This window comes from Bos indicus x Bos taurus, chromosome 2 (genome assembly GCF_003369695.1).
Source record: "Bos indicus x Bos taurus breed Angus x Brahman F1 hybrid chromosome 2, Bos_hybrid_MaternalHap_v2.0, whole genome shotgun sequence".
Classification (NCBI taxonomy): Eukaryota; Metazoa; Chordata; class Mammalia; order Artiodactyla; family Bovidae; genus Bos; species Bos indicus x Bos taurus.
Window position 1 is genome coordinate 26,220,618 of NC_040077.1, and position 17,815 is coordinate 26,238,432.

At 37.3% G+C, this 17,815-nt stretch overlaps 1 protein-coding gene across 7 annotated transcripts in view; it reads right to left on the reverse strand.

Moving 5' to 3' along the window:
- UBR3 (ubiquitin protein ligase E3 component n-recognin 3) overlaps nt 1–17,815 on the reverse strand; it is a 204,332-nt gene that overhangs the window by 76,135 nt on the left and 110,382 nt on the right. For all 7 annotated transcript variants that reach the window (XM_027558103.1, XM_027558090.1, XM_027558093.1 and 4 more), the window contains one exon: nt 9,700–9,788. In XM_027558103.1, coding sequence (XP_027413904.1) covers nt 9,700–9,788 — 89 coding nt within the window. The remainder of the gene's footprint in view (nt 1–9,699; nt 9,789–17,815) is intronic.

A 17,815-nucleotide genomic window follows, 5' to 3' on the forward strand; every position in this document is an offset into this window, starting at 1 on the left:
GCCTGATTCCAAGAAAATATAAGAATATAAAAGAGGCTAGTTTATGATACAACCAAACTCTAAACTAGCAAAAAAAAAAAGTGTCAGGGAAAAAGAAGCAGTTAAAGATGTAAAGAGCATCCTTTTTCATAATAAGAGAAATGCTAATTAAAACTAGACCAGATACCATTTCTTTTCACCAACAAGATTAGCAAAAATACAAAAGTTTGACAACATATTCTAATGACAAGGATGTAGGTAAATTGCTGTTCTGACACACTGTTGATGGGAATACTAAATGGTATAACCCTTAAAAGGGTAATTTGGCAATATGTAGCAAGGCAATGGCACCCCACCCCAGTACTCTTGCCTGGAAAATCCCATGGACAGAGGAGCCTGGTAGGCTGCAGTCCATGGGGTCGCTAAGAGTCGGATACGACTGAGCGACTTCACTTTCACTTTTCACTTTCATGCATTGGAGAAGGAAATGGCAACCCACTCCAGTGTTCTTGCCTGGAGAATCCCAGGGACGGGGGAGCCTGGTGGGCTGCTGTCTATGGGGTTGCACAGAGTCGGACACGACTGAAGCAACGCAGCAGCAAAATTACATGTGTGTTTACCCTGACCCAGCAATCCCACATATCGAAATGTATCTTACATATATATTACCAAAATATATAAAGATACATGCCACAAAATATTTACTGCAGTACAACTTATATTGCAAAAAACTGGAAATAACCCAAATGTCCAATAATAGAAGACCATTTGAATAAACTATTGATGGGGGAGGTGGGGGTGGGAATCTACCATACAGGTAGAAAAAAGAATAAAGAATATCTCTATACGCTACATGATAGGATCTCCAGGATATAACGTTGAGTGAAGAAAGCAAGGCAGAAGAAGTGTACATAGTATGTTATCATCTACCTAAGAAGGGGACACTAGGGATGCAAATATTTTTATATTTCAATATATATATTTATATCCCCAACCCTCTATTTTTCTTATGTAAATTGTTAAAAAAAATGAAAGGATAAACCTCAAATTAAACTGTATTATTAAATAATGAAACAAACAGCTCCTTCCATAACTAACAACAATAAAAGTCAACCAAATCCTGACACACGCCAGCTCAAGCTTGGACTACCCCACTTTCCAATTAAAGGATGGGTACTGTAGACAGTTACTATTTCTATCCGAAGTGAAAGTGTTAGTCACTCAGCCATGTGGGACTCCTTGTGACTACCCCAAGGATTCTAACCTGCCAGGCTCCTCTGTCCATGTGATTTCCCAGGCAAGAATATTGGAGTGGGTAGCCACTCTCTTCTCCAGGGTATCTTCCCAACCCAGGGACTGAATGGATAGAACCTGGGTCTCCTGCACTGCAGGCAGATTCTTTACCATCTGAGCCACCAGGGAAGCCTATCTACTTGGTATTTATTATCTCATCTGTTAACAGCAGGACTAAATTTTTGCTTAGAGAATCATACCATTACCACTTTTGATTCATATGACTGGAGTGGAGCTAACCTTATAATCAGGCTAGACTAATAGAGTCACACCAAGGATTTTTGTTTCAGTTATTTGAAAAGAAGTATTCTTTTCATTCTAATTTAAAAATAAATAAAACTTGCCAAACACAATGATTATCCTTCTATCTTATACCTTAAGCCTCATCAATCAATCGTCAGTCTATTAATTTTCACTTTGCAACTATTTTCATAACTGTCCCTTTCTGTCCCCAGGCTACCAACTTGGGGGAGTAAGTAGGGGAGAGACTTCACTCTCCTCAGTTTGCTTCACATATGAGAAATAGTAAAGAGTAAGCAAAGCTTGTTGATCAATAGCCCAGACTCCACCATTTACTACTGTATAACCTCAGACAAATTTCTTAACTTAAATTTAGGTATGGAATACTGCCATCTATCTCGTGTCTATCAAGACAAATAAGTCAATACACAGAATGTGTTTAGCACAGTGCTGGTTACATAGTTAACATACAAATATATATATATATATATATATATATATATATCTCATCATCATCCCCCCAAATTCATACTATTAGACCCAGACTCAAATACAGAAAAGGTTTTGTGTACACAATGTTTATAATAATTACATTTTTTAAAAAACTAAAGTTCAATTATGATGAAATGATTAAATAAATTATAGAATAAAAGTAATAATAGTAATAACCAATGCTTAAAAACACTTATGCACCAAGCACTCTGTTTTAAATGTTTGAAATGTATACCATTACATTCAATCTTCACCACAACCCTATGAGGTAGGTAGTATAATGATCTCTTTTTAACTATGTGGAAACCAATGCAGAGAGTAAATTACTCCAGATAATGGAATGGCTGTGATATGAACTTGGCAGTAATGCTCCAGAGTCCATGATCATAACCACTACATGCTACCTCTCCAATGAAGTAAAACCAGTTACTAGGAATTTTAATAATAATATAGGAACATGTTTATGCTAAAATGTTGAGCAAAAAGACATGATAAAAAATTGTATTACACAGTATCATCTGTAATACATATGTCTTCCAGATGGTGAGATTAGGGATAAAATTCATCCTTCTTCATGTTTTTCTGTACCGTATAGTTTGTACGATTAAATGTTGTATGTTTAAGATCCCTCACAGCTCAGTTGGTAAAGAAACTGCTTGCTATGCTAGTTCGATTCCTGGCTCGGGAAGATCTCCTGGAGAAAGGAAAGGCTACCCACTCCGGTGTTCTGGCCTAGAGAATTCCATGGACTGTATAGTCCATGGGGTTGCAAAGAGTCAGACATGACTGACCAACTTTCACTTCAAGATCAGAAAATAACTTCCAAAATACATTCTTACTCTATATTAAGCATCTAAACTCCCTTGAACAACTATGTTGGATTTTGGCCGTATCTGTCTGATAAACCTTAATGAAATCAAGGTCTAACATCCTGACTTCTACACATGTGGTGGTAATGGTGCTCAGGTCATGTCCGACTCTTTGTGATTCCATGGACTATAGACCACCCCCCAGGTTCCTCTGTCCATGGAATTTTCCAGGCACAAACACTGGAGTGGGTTGCCACTTCATGCTCCAGAGGATCCTCCCAACTCAGGGACTGAACCCATGTCTCTTGCACCTCCTGCACTGGCAGGCAGATTCTTTACTACTGTGCCACCTGGGAAGCCCATGACGTCTATACCTAGATGGCGAGTAAAAATAAACAATGGGGGACAGTGATCAGGAGAGAAGGAACTGCAGAGGTTGAGTCTTTTCATATAGGAAACTTGATAACTGCAAAAAGGAATTATCAACAGAGAAGTAAGAATACTAATCACAAAGTAGAAATCTGTTGCATTCAGAGAGAAAAGTGTCCTTAAATTTTTTACCTACTAATGTACAATACTGATTTGAGGATTTATAAAGTACTGCATGTTATAAGTTTGAAATACTTAAATACTAAGTTACAAGACTAGAAATCTTAGGAGAAGATCTCTCACACACAAAAATAAAGCCAAAATAACAAAGAAACAACTACAGAATGCTTACATTAGTAACACAGATGGGAAATAAGGCAAAAAGACAAAAGGCATCTGACAAAGCAGAAGACTGGACTGAGATTAAATTGTGTCTATATTAAAGATAAATATTACCTCAGGTGTGGACCCTGCTTCATGTGTTAATAATAATATATATGTCACATGTAAATGGGGAGAGTAATCAGAGGCAGTGAGACGTATAACTGCAATTTTTATCTTGAGCAAAGTATGAAAATGAGATCTCAAACAGGTTTTAGGGGGTCAAACAGATCTCTCTGGGAAGGGAATGAATTATAAATAAAAGGAATATACAAATCTGAATGGTCCAGAATCCCACTGGCATGGCCATAATCAACATAAATAAACCAAATGCTCATGAATCTCTATTACCTCACCTGTCACCACTGCAGCATGCAAGAACCGGGACTAGGAGAGAGCGGAGCCCTTTATCCTGATGGCTTCTGTGAATTGCCTCTGTTTGCTAGCAATCATGTCTGCCTGATCCCTCAATTGTTGTTCCTGTGCCCTGGCTACTGCCAAAAAAAGATCAAACCTTCCAAAAAGTAGTAAGATTTAGGACAGCAAGTCAATAACTTTGCAGACTAATGACATTCGAATTTATGATCTTGAACGTAACTGGACCCTAAGCATTGCCTATCAATTTTTATACTTAGCCTGGATGAGCAACATCTCCCACTTTCATTAGCAACTTCTCCAAACTTCAGATGGTATTCTTTTCACTCAGCAAGACTCACCTTTTACTTGGCCCTGTGAACTGAAGCAACTGAGTGATCACCTGAAGTTCCCACTTTCCCTACCCCTAAAGGAACTTACCTCTATCTCCATCCACGCTTTCCCTCTCCTCTCGCGTCTGCTCAGGGAATGAGGTGGCCATTCTCCTATTCAAGACAATACTACCTAACCTTTTCTGGATACTTTGCTTAATCAATTCCTCAGAAAATTGTTTTTATCTCATTTGGGAGTGGGAGGCAACAGATAAAAACAATTTCTAAAAACAGTATTCACTAAGCTTTTTGTCTTAGCTCCTAAGGTTGCAAAGAAACAAATCAAACTGTTTATCAAACCGTTATATTAACTCCCCCAAAAATGCTGCTCTCAAGTGACTTCAGAACACAGAGCTTTTGACTATTACCCTTAGTAGAATTACCAAAGGATAAAATGGTCTGTAAACAATTTTAAATTTTTTAAATTTTAATTCAACAATTTCATTGTTTAATATAATACCCAGGTTGGTATTTTGAAGCTATTTTCTTTACTTGGAAAGAAAAAGTAATTTGCTTACATATGGTGTATTGTGCTTGAGTAGGAGAATATTCTAAATCCTAGGACATGTATGTTGAAGTATTTAGGAGTAAAGTATCATGATGTCTATAACTTACTTCATCTAGTAGAGGAAGAGAGTGAGTGAAAGAACAAATTAAGAAAAGTGTTAACTAGGTGACATGGTACATGGTAATTTGTAATACTATTCCTTCAGTTTTTCTGTATATTTGAAATTTTTCATAAGAATAAACAGCATGTATGAAATTAATTCATTTTGGCTAAAAAATACCTTTACACACAAATATACTCAGAAAAAGATTTGTAAGGATATAGCCTAGATTAGGAAATCTGATAGTAAAAATATAGTATTATTTTATTTTTGATTATATGTGTTTTCTAAGTTTCCATAATAAAAATTTAATGCTTTTATAATAACAGAAATTTTAACTTTATACATTATAATAGCAAATATTAGTGAGTGGCTAATCAAGACTGAAGACTGAGCACATACTTTTATCTCCACTCCTTTTAAAAAAATCACTGAAATAAAAGCAAAGATATACATAAAGAAATATTTCCATAAGAATACAGAAAAATGATGGTGTCATGAAAGAGTTTCACCAACCAACAAATAAGAGATGTCAGTAAAATTTCTAAAAGATTAGAGGAGATGGAGACACGCTGACAATGCAAGAAAATCGTAATAGCTACAACCATGTATGTATTATGAGAAAGTTATAGAAAGGAAGAACTGATAGGTCCGTTAGAAGAATGTCAAATCTGGGCTCAGAATCAGTCAGTGAGGCAGAGGATAGGAGTCTTAAGTTAAGTATTAAGTGATTCTGAAAGCAGAATAATCAGAAGTCTATGTACAAAACTTCACTACTCAGCACCCCATTCCCTCCCCAACTTTGACTGATAGAGCACTCAGGTAATTTGGCATTTACCCTAAGGAGAAAAAAAAATGACTGTCTTTCTCCAAACGAACTGAACATGCTGCTTGGAGAGTAAGAGGGTTTTCTAATTGAGTGTTAACGTCTGGGGGCCCAAACAGAGTAGGTGGCAATCCTCCCACCCAGATCTAAGTCTGAGAGTCAACCCGCCTCATCCATACATTGGCTAAAAAGAATTACTAGGATCAAACCTATTTAGGCCTCAGCAGGGTAACAGACGATCTTTCCAGAGGAATCAAGAATTATCAGGCAAACGAAGGAAACTAACAACATAAAAGAGTAACTTAAATTTCTAAGCAGTTCAGAAGGATAAAGGATAATTGAGAGAGTGCTAACACATTCAGAAAGATTTTAGAACAAATTCTTCTGACAAAGACCAAGATACTAAAGAAAAGAAACCTCTAAGCATGTAAAGCAAAAAGATATAAAAAAGACAGAGAAGACTAAAACATCAATCTAAGAGATCCAATATCCAAATAATCAGAGTCCCATCAAAGAGAATAAAGAAAATATATGGAGAAAAGTATTGTAATAGTTTTCTACTGCTGTTTAACAAATTACCCAAAATTCAGTGGCCTAAAACAATAGTTTTCTGAGGGTCAGGAATCTGCAAGCAATTTAGCTTGATGGTTCTGGCTCAGGATTTCTCCTGAGACTGCTATTAAACAAACAGCTGGACAGTACCATCTAAAAATTTGAATGGGGCTGGCAGATTCACATCCAGGCTCATTTATAGGACTGTTGGCCAGAGGCCTCAGTCCCTACCTACATAGGCTTCTCCACTGGACTGCTAACAACATGGCAGCTGGCTTTCCCCAGAATACATAATTTGAGAGACAGAAAAGCAGTCAAGATAGAAGGCACCATATCTTTCATAACCTAATCTCAGAAATGACTTCTGCCATGCCCCAGTGATCATGAATACCAATTTTGACACAACATCAGAGGAGAGCACGCAGGGCATAAAAACTAGGCAGTATGGATCATGGAGGGTCATCTTGGAAGGTGGCTATACTAGTTGTCAAGAAAATCATAGGAAATATTTTTCTCAGAGCTTCTGATACACGAGTTTTCAGCCTGAAAAGGTCCATTAAAGTACTAAGGAGAATGAAAAAGATCCACCTAGATACATATCATAAAACTTCATATCTCTAAGAATCAAACAGTTATAAAAGTGTCACAGGAAAGGGAAAAAAATGTTAACTCACAAAGAAATAAGAATCAAATTACCACCACTGCTACTGCTGCTGCCGCTAAGTCGCTTCAGTCATGTCCGACTCTGTGAGACCCCATAGACAGCAGCCCACCAAGATCCGCCATCCCTGGGATTCTCCAAACAAGAACACTGGAGTGGGTTGCCATTTCCTTCTCCAATGCATGAAAGTGAAAAGTGAAAGTCAAGTTGCTCAGTCGTGTCCGACTCTTAGCAACCCCATGGACTGCAGCCTACCAGACTCCTCCATCTATGGGATTTTCCAGGCAAGAGTACTGGAGTGGGTTGCCGTTGCCTTCTCCGAATTACCACCACACTTCTTATCAAATTAATGGTAAAAGACAAGGGAGTAGTCCTTTATCAGGTGTAAAAAAAAATGTGTATTAACAGGTGTATCACATTCATCCAAACGAACAATCAAGCATGAGAGCAAACCAGGGTCCCATCTGGAAATAAAAAGAATCAGAAAGTTTAACTTCCAGCACAAGCATTTCTGGCAATATACTTGCACTCCAATAAAACAAGACCTCCAAAAAGAGATAAGATGCAGGAAACACCAGATGAACCCTGTAAGAGGAAAATTCCAAGGTAATAGCTGTACAGCATGCCTACGGAGCAAATGGACCAGACTGGAACAGAATTCTATGCAAAGGACAGTATGATTAAGTGGGCAGAATAACAGGGATATCATAAAGGCATATCAGTTAGAAAAAAAGGTAGTTGGAAACTTCAGGAAAAACAAAAGACAATATAACAAATAGAAATGAGTAAAGGGTGATATAGTTTAAGCAATTCCAAGACTGTAAGAAAAGAGGCTATTTACTAAATACAATCTCCTTAATGTGGTCTAGGAGTCAGGTCACTGGAGTCCAAAAAAATAAATGAATACTAGGCTATTATTTATTCGAAGGCAATGGCACCCCACTCCAGTACTCATGCCTGGGAAATCCCACGGATGGAGAAGCCTGGTAGACTACAGTCCATAGGGTAGTGAAGAGTCAGACACAACTGAGTGACTTTACTTTCACTTTTCACTTTCATGCATTGGAGAAGAAAATGGCAACCCACTCCAGTGTTCTTGCCTGGAGAATCCAAGGGATGGGAGCCTGGTGGGCTGCCGTCTATGGGGTCACACAGAGTCGGACATGACTGATGTGACTTAGCAGCAGCAGGCTATTATTTAGCCCTGAAGTCAACAGCATTCAAAAAGTTATCTTGAATGTTTTTCAACATTTAGAATAAATCTTTGAATGGAAGATTTGACTGCAACTGCAAAATAAAATGTTGGCAATGTTAATTTAAAAGAAAACAAGTTGACTTCCCTGGTGGTAGAGTGGATAAGAATCCACCTGCTAATGTAGGGCACTTAGGTTTGATCCCTGGTCCAGGAAGATTTCACATGCCGCAGAGCAACTAAGTCTGTGAACGGAACTACGGAGTCCACGCTCTGGAGCCTGCCAGGTCGCAACTGCTGAGGCTGCCTGCGGAAGTCCGTGTGCCTACAGCCCACACTTCACAAGATAAGCCATCACACTGAAAAGCCTAGGCATCATAATGCAGACCCCACTCACTGCAACTAGAGAAAAGCCAGCACACAGCAACAAAGCCCCAGCACAAGGAAAATAATAAATAAATAAAAAGATATGTTGAAAAAGAAAACATGTAACTTCTAAAAAGCAGAAGGTAGTGATGATGAAAAGAAAAATGAAAGATAGGGGTGCTTATTAGTTAATTTTATATGAAGAGATATGAAGAAACTGGCTATAGATAGAACACTTAATAGACATTATCTTTAATGTGTAAAAACCAAAAAATTTTAAGTATCCATTTTTGGAAAGAAGGAGGAAGAGAAAACATAGAAAAAGGAAAAGCAGTATCATGAACTAAATTGTCATCTTTCATACAAGAAAGTCAACCGATTTGCTATTGGTTAATCCAACAAACAGAATTTAGTATACTTTACATCAAAGTACATAAACTCCACTGTTGATGGTTTAGAACACATTATGCTTAATCTGGACTGACCCTCCTCTTCTGAACATCAGTTATGTGTGCTTATGTGCATGAGAATGTATTTGCATGTTTGAACATACATTCTTGTATTTTATTTCAGCATTTTTGTCTAAAATCGAAAAAAAGAGAGAGGGAAATCACTGAAATGCAAGAAGTAATCAGGGAAAGGAGTATACTGTTAACTGAAGACAGATTAATCGAGAGTTAATCTATATCTCCTACGTCTGTAAAAGATTACTCATAGCAATCTACTATCACACAGGAAAATGGCATCCTCTCTCATTGTAAAAGGCTAATACTAATCCTAATGGAAATGAGAGGTGCACCTGATTTTAAGAAACAGTGAACGTATAAACAGCAAGAGAAACTCAAAGTATCTGAAAACTATTTTAAGGATCTTAGAAGAATTTCATAGGAAAAAATCAGAATAAGTAAGTTCGTATTGATGAATCTTATAAATCTAAAAGGCAGTTTAAGAGAAGAGAGCAGCAGAATACTACTGTATTACCACCATCAAGAACTTTCTAACAACTGCAGCTAACTCAACAACAGAATGGACCACCTTGGTCTGATCTTCCATTACTCCACTGTTCAAATAAAGACCAGAAATCATCTGTCTATAATGTCAAAAACTGATGGATGATTGGACTGGATAAGTACTATGGTAATAACTGTAAGTATGAGTGTTCTAAACGAATAAATTTTGACTTACCAACATCCATGGCAGTTTCCATGAAGCTTTTCTGTCGTGATGCAAACTCTGCAAGCAATTTCTGCTGTCTTTCTCTAGCTTTTTGTCGCCTAGATTAAACAGAAATAAAGTATTAAGTACCAGACACACTTAAGACGTATCTACTATCTTTCAGGAGTATATAATGTATGAAAGGGTCCCTGACACACAGTTAAGAACAACCAAATTTTTGTACCATGTTTTAAATTTCATGTAAAGTTTTATTGTCCTTTAAGGATTCTGCTGCTTTAAAATGGTCTGAAAACCACTAGGTGTAAACAGGTAAAAATTAAAGAAAAAATTTACTTTAAAATGTGAAATAATAATTTAAGTAGACAAAAAATTTTCCAACTACACAATTTCCTAAGTATATGTCAGTTCATTGCAAGACCAAGAAGAGCTTTAGCTAAAACTCATAATTTAACCCCAGGTACAAATAATAGCAAGCTCATTGCTAGAAGAAACTTTTATGTTAAGCTATGAATAGAATCTAAAAGGTAAAAATAGTCAGATTTACTGTTACCTTAAGAAAAGGTCTCTCCTAAAAGAGGATTAACAAAAAGCCAGGAAGTTTTCTAGTTTCTACTACACAATAGTACAAATTTGGCTTATTTTGTTTGAAGTAAAAGAAAATCAATAAAATTTTATTCTATTTATTAATTATCCCTTATCTACTTCCAAAGAGCATTTTAATCTGAGGTTAACTGCAAAAAAAAAAAAAAGAGCGTAACCTAGGTATAAAAAAAAAAAAGTAAACTAACAAAGACAGGAGATAGGCTTCCCCAGGAAGCCTGTGGCCTAGGACAGGGTGTCAAGACCCAACAGCCTGGCAAAGGAGGGCATTCATGCAGGGAAAAGTTATAAGAAATTGGTTACATATGAGGGAACTAATAAAAAAATTAATACTATTAAAGGATTATAGTGGTCAGGTTTCTCACTGTGGGATTAGAGATTGTAATTATGAAAAGAGAGAAAAGATGAATAAATCCTATGGTGTTGGATTAGAATTGGGATTATCAGGTAGAACTCACAGTCATAGTTTTTAATACCTCTCTCTCCCCTCACTATATCCCACTCTTGTGCACACACTTTTTGCCCACTAAGAGAGTCTGTGAATGAGCTCATTAGAATGAGTGCATAGACTGGTTTCTAAGTAACATTCTCTACTACAAGTAACCAAGACTCTTTGGACAAATGTCTAATATAAAATGCAAGATGAACCTGGGCTATCTTCTTAGACCAGAAAATAAGAAAATGCTCAAAGAATGATGGGGAGAGAAATACAAAGAATACAGAAACCAGCCTGAAGGGACTCCCACTGGTCAAATCTAAAACAATCTGAGCATCAAAATGAGTAATGAGCAGATTATAGCTCATAAAGTAAAATAGAAATCTGTAACTCTAAACTGATACAAGCAGATAAATGAATGAACTGAAATGATGAAGAATAGAATACTGCAGCATCTCAAAGTATCTCTCCACAAATTATTAACACACACTAATTACAAAGGTGAGGAAGGGGAGGATATTTACAAAGAGTAACTTGACAGTGACGTCTAATAGATACCCCCATAATCAAGTGATCAAAGTTAATCAGTAGTCATGAAACAAATTAAAATCATGTGACAACTTGATGGGATGCAGTCAAAACAAAACAGCAACATTCCCCCTCTGCCTTTTTTTTTTTTTCAGCTGGGCCACATGGGCTGTGTTATCTTAGTTCCCTAACCAGGAACTGAACCTGGGCCACAGCAATGAAAGCCGAGAATCCTAACCACTAAACCACCAGGGAACTCCCCAGCAACACTTTTTTGATATTGTTCTCAAAGATGTATCATCCAAATCCAAGCATAATGGAAAAGTAGACAAGCCCAAATTGAGGGATATTCTACAGTGCTTACTGCTCTGTAACTTTCAAAAGTGCCAAGGTCAAGAAAATAAAGGAAAAGGGGAAGACTATTCCATACTGAAGGAAATCAAAGAGATACAACAACAAAATACGATGAGTGATTCTGGACAGAATCTTTCTGCTATAACCAACATTACTGGAACAACTGTCAAAACTTGGGATCTAAGGATTTTATCATACTAAGTAAAATGCTAATTCCTTTATTTTGAAAGGTATATTGTGAATATATAAGAAAATGCCCTTATTTCTAAAAACTATGCACTAAAGTATTACTAAAACATTCCACTGTAAAACAACTTACTCTGAAATGATCCAGAAAGTTCTTTGTATTATCCTTGAAACATTGCTTAAGTTTAAGATTTCTTCAAAATAAAAAGGTTTTAAAAATTAAACCCATTATCAAAGGACTAAAATTTGTCACTAAGGAAAAAACAGAAACAAACAAAAATGTACTATAGATGCTCAAAGACCTAGGAGACCTCCAAAAACATTTAAATAATAATAGCAGTGATAGAAGGCAGTGGCACCCCACTCCAGTACTCTTTGCCTGGAAAATCCCATGGACAAAGGAGCCTGGTAGGCTGCAGTCCATGGGGTCGCTAGGAGTCGGACACTTACTGAGTGACTTCACTTTCACTTTCATGCATTGGAGAAGGAAATGACAACCCACTCCAGTGTTCTTGCCTGGAGAATCCCAGAGACGGTGGAGCCTGGTGGGCTGCCATCTATGGGGTCGCACAGAGTCGGACACGACTGAAGTGACTTAGCAGCAGCAGCAGCAGCAGCAGCAGCAGCAGTGATAGAATATGTGTTTGGTCTTCATACTACTCCTTTATAAACTAGTACGTTTCACCGTTTCTTTAATTAAAACAATGAGTTATGCACTCTACAGTTGACCTTTAAATATGTACATGTACATTTACATTTAGAATATACAAGTTCACAAAATACTGTTTCAAGTAACAAATCTGAATACCAAACTCATCTCACCTGCACTGGCAAGCAGAATCTTATCCACTGTGACACCACGGAAGTCCTAGAAATAAATTTTAATACCAGTGCCAATCAATTATATTTGAGGTTTTCCTAAGAAAATTGATTGGCACTGGTATTAAAATTCATTTCGAGGATATCCTTGGTGGCACAGTGGATAAGATTCTGCCTGCCAATGCAGGTGACACGAGTTTGATCCCTGGTCCTGGAAGAGTACACATGCCGCAGAGCAACTAAGCCCCTGTGCCACAGCCACTGAGCCCTCGCTCCAGGGCCTGCGAGTCACAGCTATTAAAGCCCATGTACCAGAGCCTGTGCTCCACAACGAGAGGAGCCACCACAATGTGAAGTCCATGACCCACAACTAGAGAGCAGCCCCTACCCTCTGGACTAGAAAAGCAATGAAAGACCCAGCACAACCAAAAATAAATAAATAAATAAAATTTTTTAATAAAATTCATTTCTGTTCTGGAATTACTGTAAATTATAGATACTTATGTCTGTCACTTTAGTCTGTGAGACTCTGAGCAGAGACTCAGACACACCAGGTGACTTCAACAGAAATAAGAAAATTAAATGGGTATCGTTTTAAATTGTGTTTTTTAATTTTATTTTTAAACTTTACAATATTGTATTGGTTCTGCCATATATCGAAATGAATCCGCCACAGGCATACACATGTTCCCCATCCTGAACCCTCCTCCCTCCTCCCTCCCCATACAATCCCTCTGGGTCGTCCCAGTGCACCAGCCCCCAGCATCCAGTATCATGCATCGAACCTGGACTAGCGACTCGTTTCATATATGATATTATACATGTTTCAATGCCATTCTCCCAAATCTTCCCACCCTCTCCCTCTCCCACAGAGTCCAAAAGACTGTTTTATACATCAGTGTCTCTTTTGCTGTCTCGTATACAGGGTTATTGTTACCATCTTTCTAAATTCCATATATATGCGTTAGTATACTGTATTGGTGTTTTTCTTTCTGGCTTACTTCACTCTGTATAATAGGCTCCAGTTTCATCCACCTCATTAGAACTGATTCAAATGTATTCTTTTTAATGGCTGAGTAATACTCCATTATGTATATGTACCACAGCTTTCTTATCCATTCATCTGCTGATGGACATCTAGGTTGCTTCCATGTCCTGGCTATTATAAACAGTGCTGCGATGAACATTGGGGTACACGTGTCTCTTTCCCTTCTGGTTTCCTCAGTGTGTATGCCCAGAAGGGGGATTGCTGGATCATAAGGCAGTTCTATTTCCAGTTTTTTAAGGAATCTCCACACTGTTCTCCATAGTGGCTGTACTAGTCTGCATTCCCACCAAGAGTGTTAAGAGGGTTCCCTTTTCTCCACATCCTCTCCAGCATTTATTACTTGTAGACTTTTGGATCGCAGCCATTCTAACTGGCTAAATTGTGTTCTTAACAATGCATTTCTGTAGTAGTTGTCTATGATTTCTAGAAAAGGAGTGTTGTTATTTTTCCCTTGTGAATTTTTTCATAATTTAGGTTATTCCTTTCTAAACTTGGACATAAATGTGCATAAAGACCATTAACAAAAAGACACAAGTTCTAGCACATTCATACAACTCAGCAATTTTCCATTATGACCTAAGAAGTGGACATACTAAGGTTGCATACGGTTACAACCTTCTAGAGTTTTCTATCTGTACCTAGTTTTCTATGGAGTTAATCGGTTATGAGGGCTTCCCAGGCAGTGCAGTGGTAAAGAATCCGTTTGCCAGTGCAAGAGATGGAAGAGACTCGAGTTCGATCCCTGGGTTGGGAAGATCCCCTGGAGGAGGAAATGGCAACCCATTCCAGTATTCTTGCCTGGGAAATCCCACGGGCAGAGGAGCCTGGTGGGCTATAGTCCATGGGACATGACTTAGGGATTAAACTACCATCAATCTATTATGAAAGTGATGTCAAGTTTGTCTACAGCTGAGGTACCTGGGAATAGATCATTATGTGTACATAAACTATTCTGCCTTTATTGTGACATTTAACCCCAAACCCAAAATAAATTGAGAAAAAAATGTGAGCCACATAGCGAGATTCAAACTGATTCATTTTAATCGTTACCTATCTGCTACAGAATTAGTTTCAAGTCCTTGTCAATACTACCATCGCTCAAAGGAAATAAGCCCATAACAAAAAAAGCCTTAAATTTTTAGGTCACTATTTATTACAAAAGCATTAGAGCCTTTGTAAAAAAAAAAAAAAAAAAAATAGCATCTGAACTATGTCCTCTAGTATCTATATGTTATGAATAATAATCACAAAATGCCTTTAACCAAATAGAATAAATTTTGATTCACTGAATGTTTTTATCTTCCTGAAAAAATAGATAGACATTATTCTATAACCAAAACAAAAGGTGACCAATTTAGAAGAGGACTAATCTTAGTTAACAACAAAAAAAATGTGCCTCATTTTTAACTTTCCAATTTTATCTATTAAATTCTAGGTGTCTACCAATTCAAAGTTAATGGACTTTCACCTAAATTATGTTATTATATAACAACTTCTATTTATAAAGTACTGTGAGAAGTAAGAACTCTCCTAAATTTTTAATGTAATAAAAGTTTTGTGTATACTTTTATTGTAAATTATCTGTAACAAAATTACGGCAAAAATGAAGAACACCTATGTATGATTAAATCTGCTTCTGTTACAGTTACCAAAGGATGACCTCCTAACTAATCAAATGGGACTGCCAATCTTACCTAAACTTTTGTAACATTTAACAATCTTTCTTCCTTTCTGAATCTCCTCCTCTTATGCCTCTCTAATGCCATTCTCTGCAGTTTTCCTCTTATTTCACTCTAACCATCCCGTTTTGAGTCACCTTTATAGGTGCTCCTTCCTCAGTTAATCTCTTTTATGTTTTTCCCTTGAGTTTTATACTAAGTGTTCTCATCTTTTATTGTCCATATTCTTCCATATACAAGGCTCTATTACCTATATGCCTAAATCTGTAGCTGTAACTCAGAATTCTCACCTAAGTCTCTAACCCTGTATCCAACTGAACATCTTCACCTGGATGCCTTCCTTAAACTCAGTAACATACAAAACTGAGCAAGTCAATTTTACCGCTAATCCTGAGCCACCTATCCTCCTTTATCTTGGTAAACAGAACACTGTCTAAAGAAAAATGGAGAGGTTTTATAAATATGATTCAACAACAAATTAAAAGCAACCTAAATCTTCAAAAGCTAAAACCATCAAAGTTTTAAAACACTGCTTGTTTAACAATTTGTGATCATATATAGGAAAGACTGGAAAGCACTAGAAGAAACCAAAACAAATTGTGTGTGTGTGTGTGTGTAATAAAGTTTTATTAAAGTATAAAGGAGACAGAGAAAGCTTCTGACATAGGCATCAGAAGGCAGCAAAAAGAGTACCCGCTTGCTAGTGTTAACAATGAAGTTATATAATCCAAAGAATATCTGGAGGTTGTAAAGACCTCATCAGACCTACTCCCATAATTTACATTTTAAGATAACACTGTCCTCAGGCAAGATACATCCTTGTAAAGACCAGGTCTACTCCCATAATTAACATTTTAAGATAACAGAAAGTTGAATCCAAAGACTGTCTTTAGGCAGGATACATTATTGGTATATAATCCTAAAGAACGTGGAGAAAGAAAAAAAGTTTGTCCTTTCTTCCTCCTTGAGAATTCCAGACCCCTCTCTCCTTGGGGACCCCTAGACTCCCTATCAACCTGCCTAGGAACTGACTCTCTCATTCCCCCCTTTTCTTTTAGGAGAATTATGTTGCCTAGGGAAAAGGGGCGTCGTTCTCATTCCATAACTACTTTCGAGCTGACAAGGGGCGTTGTCCCTAAATTGGTGAGGCAACATATTTTCCTAATCCTCATATTGAGGATATATGATCCAGGGGCCCCAAATAGTAGCTGGAGGAAGCTACAGCAGTAGCAGGAGTTTAAGCAACCATTTGCAACTTAAAAGCTTTCATGCGGCTAGAAACAAATCCAGTTATACAATTACAGATGCAGGGAGCAAACAGCAAAAACAAAACAATCAGAATCAAAATTAAAAATCACATTATGTCCATAGTTAAAGTAAGGATTATTAAAATTTTTCTTTTATTTTCTACTATCATTTAAAGTTGAATTAATATTTTTTTTAAATAACAAGAGAATTATTAGATTTCCCACAGTAGTAACAGACAGCAACTTTTCCAAAGGGGTCTACAGGTTTACGCATGCATGCTTAGTTGCTCACTTGTACCTGACTTTTCGTGACCCCATGAACTATAGCCCGCCAGGCTCCTCTGTCCATGGGATTCTCCAAGCAAGAATACTGGAGTGGGTTGCTATTCCCTTCTCCAGGGGATCTTCCCAACCCAGAGATCGAACCTGGGTCTCCTGCACTGCAGGCAGATACTTTACTGTCTGAGCTACCAGGGAAGATCTTAAAGTTGAATTAATACTTTAAAAAAAAAAAAAAAAAAACAGCAAGAGAATTATTAGGTTCCCCACAGAAAAAACAGCAACTTTTCCAAAGGGGTCTACAGGTTTAGAGTAGTAATTTAATGTCAGGGTCAGTCCCAGGCTGGATGAAGCACAAGCTGGAATCAAGATTGTCAGGAGAAGTATCAATAACCTCAGATACCCAGATGACACCACCCTTATGGCAGAAAGTGAAGAAGAACTAAAGAGCCTCTTGAAGAAAGTAAGAGGAGAGTGAAAAAGTTGGTTTAAAACTCAACATTCAGAAAACTAAGATCATGGCATCCGGTCCCATCACTTCATGGCAAATAGATGGGGAAATAATGGAAACAGTGAGAGATATTATTTGGGAGGGCTCCAAAATGACTGCAGATGGTGACTGCAGCCATGAAATACAAAGACGCTTGCTCCTTGGAAGAAAAGTTATGACCAACCTAGACAGCATATTAAAAAGCAGAGACATTACTTTGCTGACAAAGGTCCATCTAGTCAAAGCTATGGTTTTTCCAGTAGTCATGTATGGATGTGAGAGATGGGATTATAAAGAAAGCTGAGAGCTGAAGAATTGATGCTTTTGAACTGTGAAGTTGGAGAAGACTCCTGAGATTCCCTTGGACTGCAAGGAGATCAAACCAGTCAATCCTAAAGGAAATCAGTCCTCTTCTAAATTTTTTTATTTCCTAAATATTTTTTAAAGGAAATATTCATT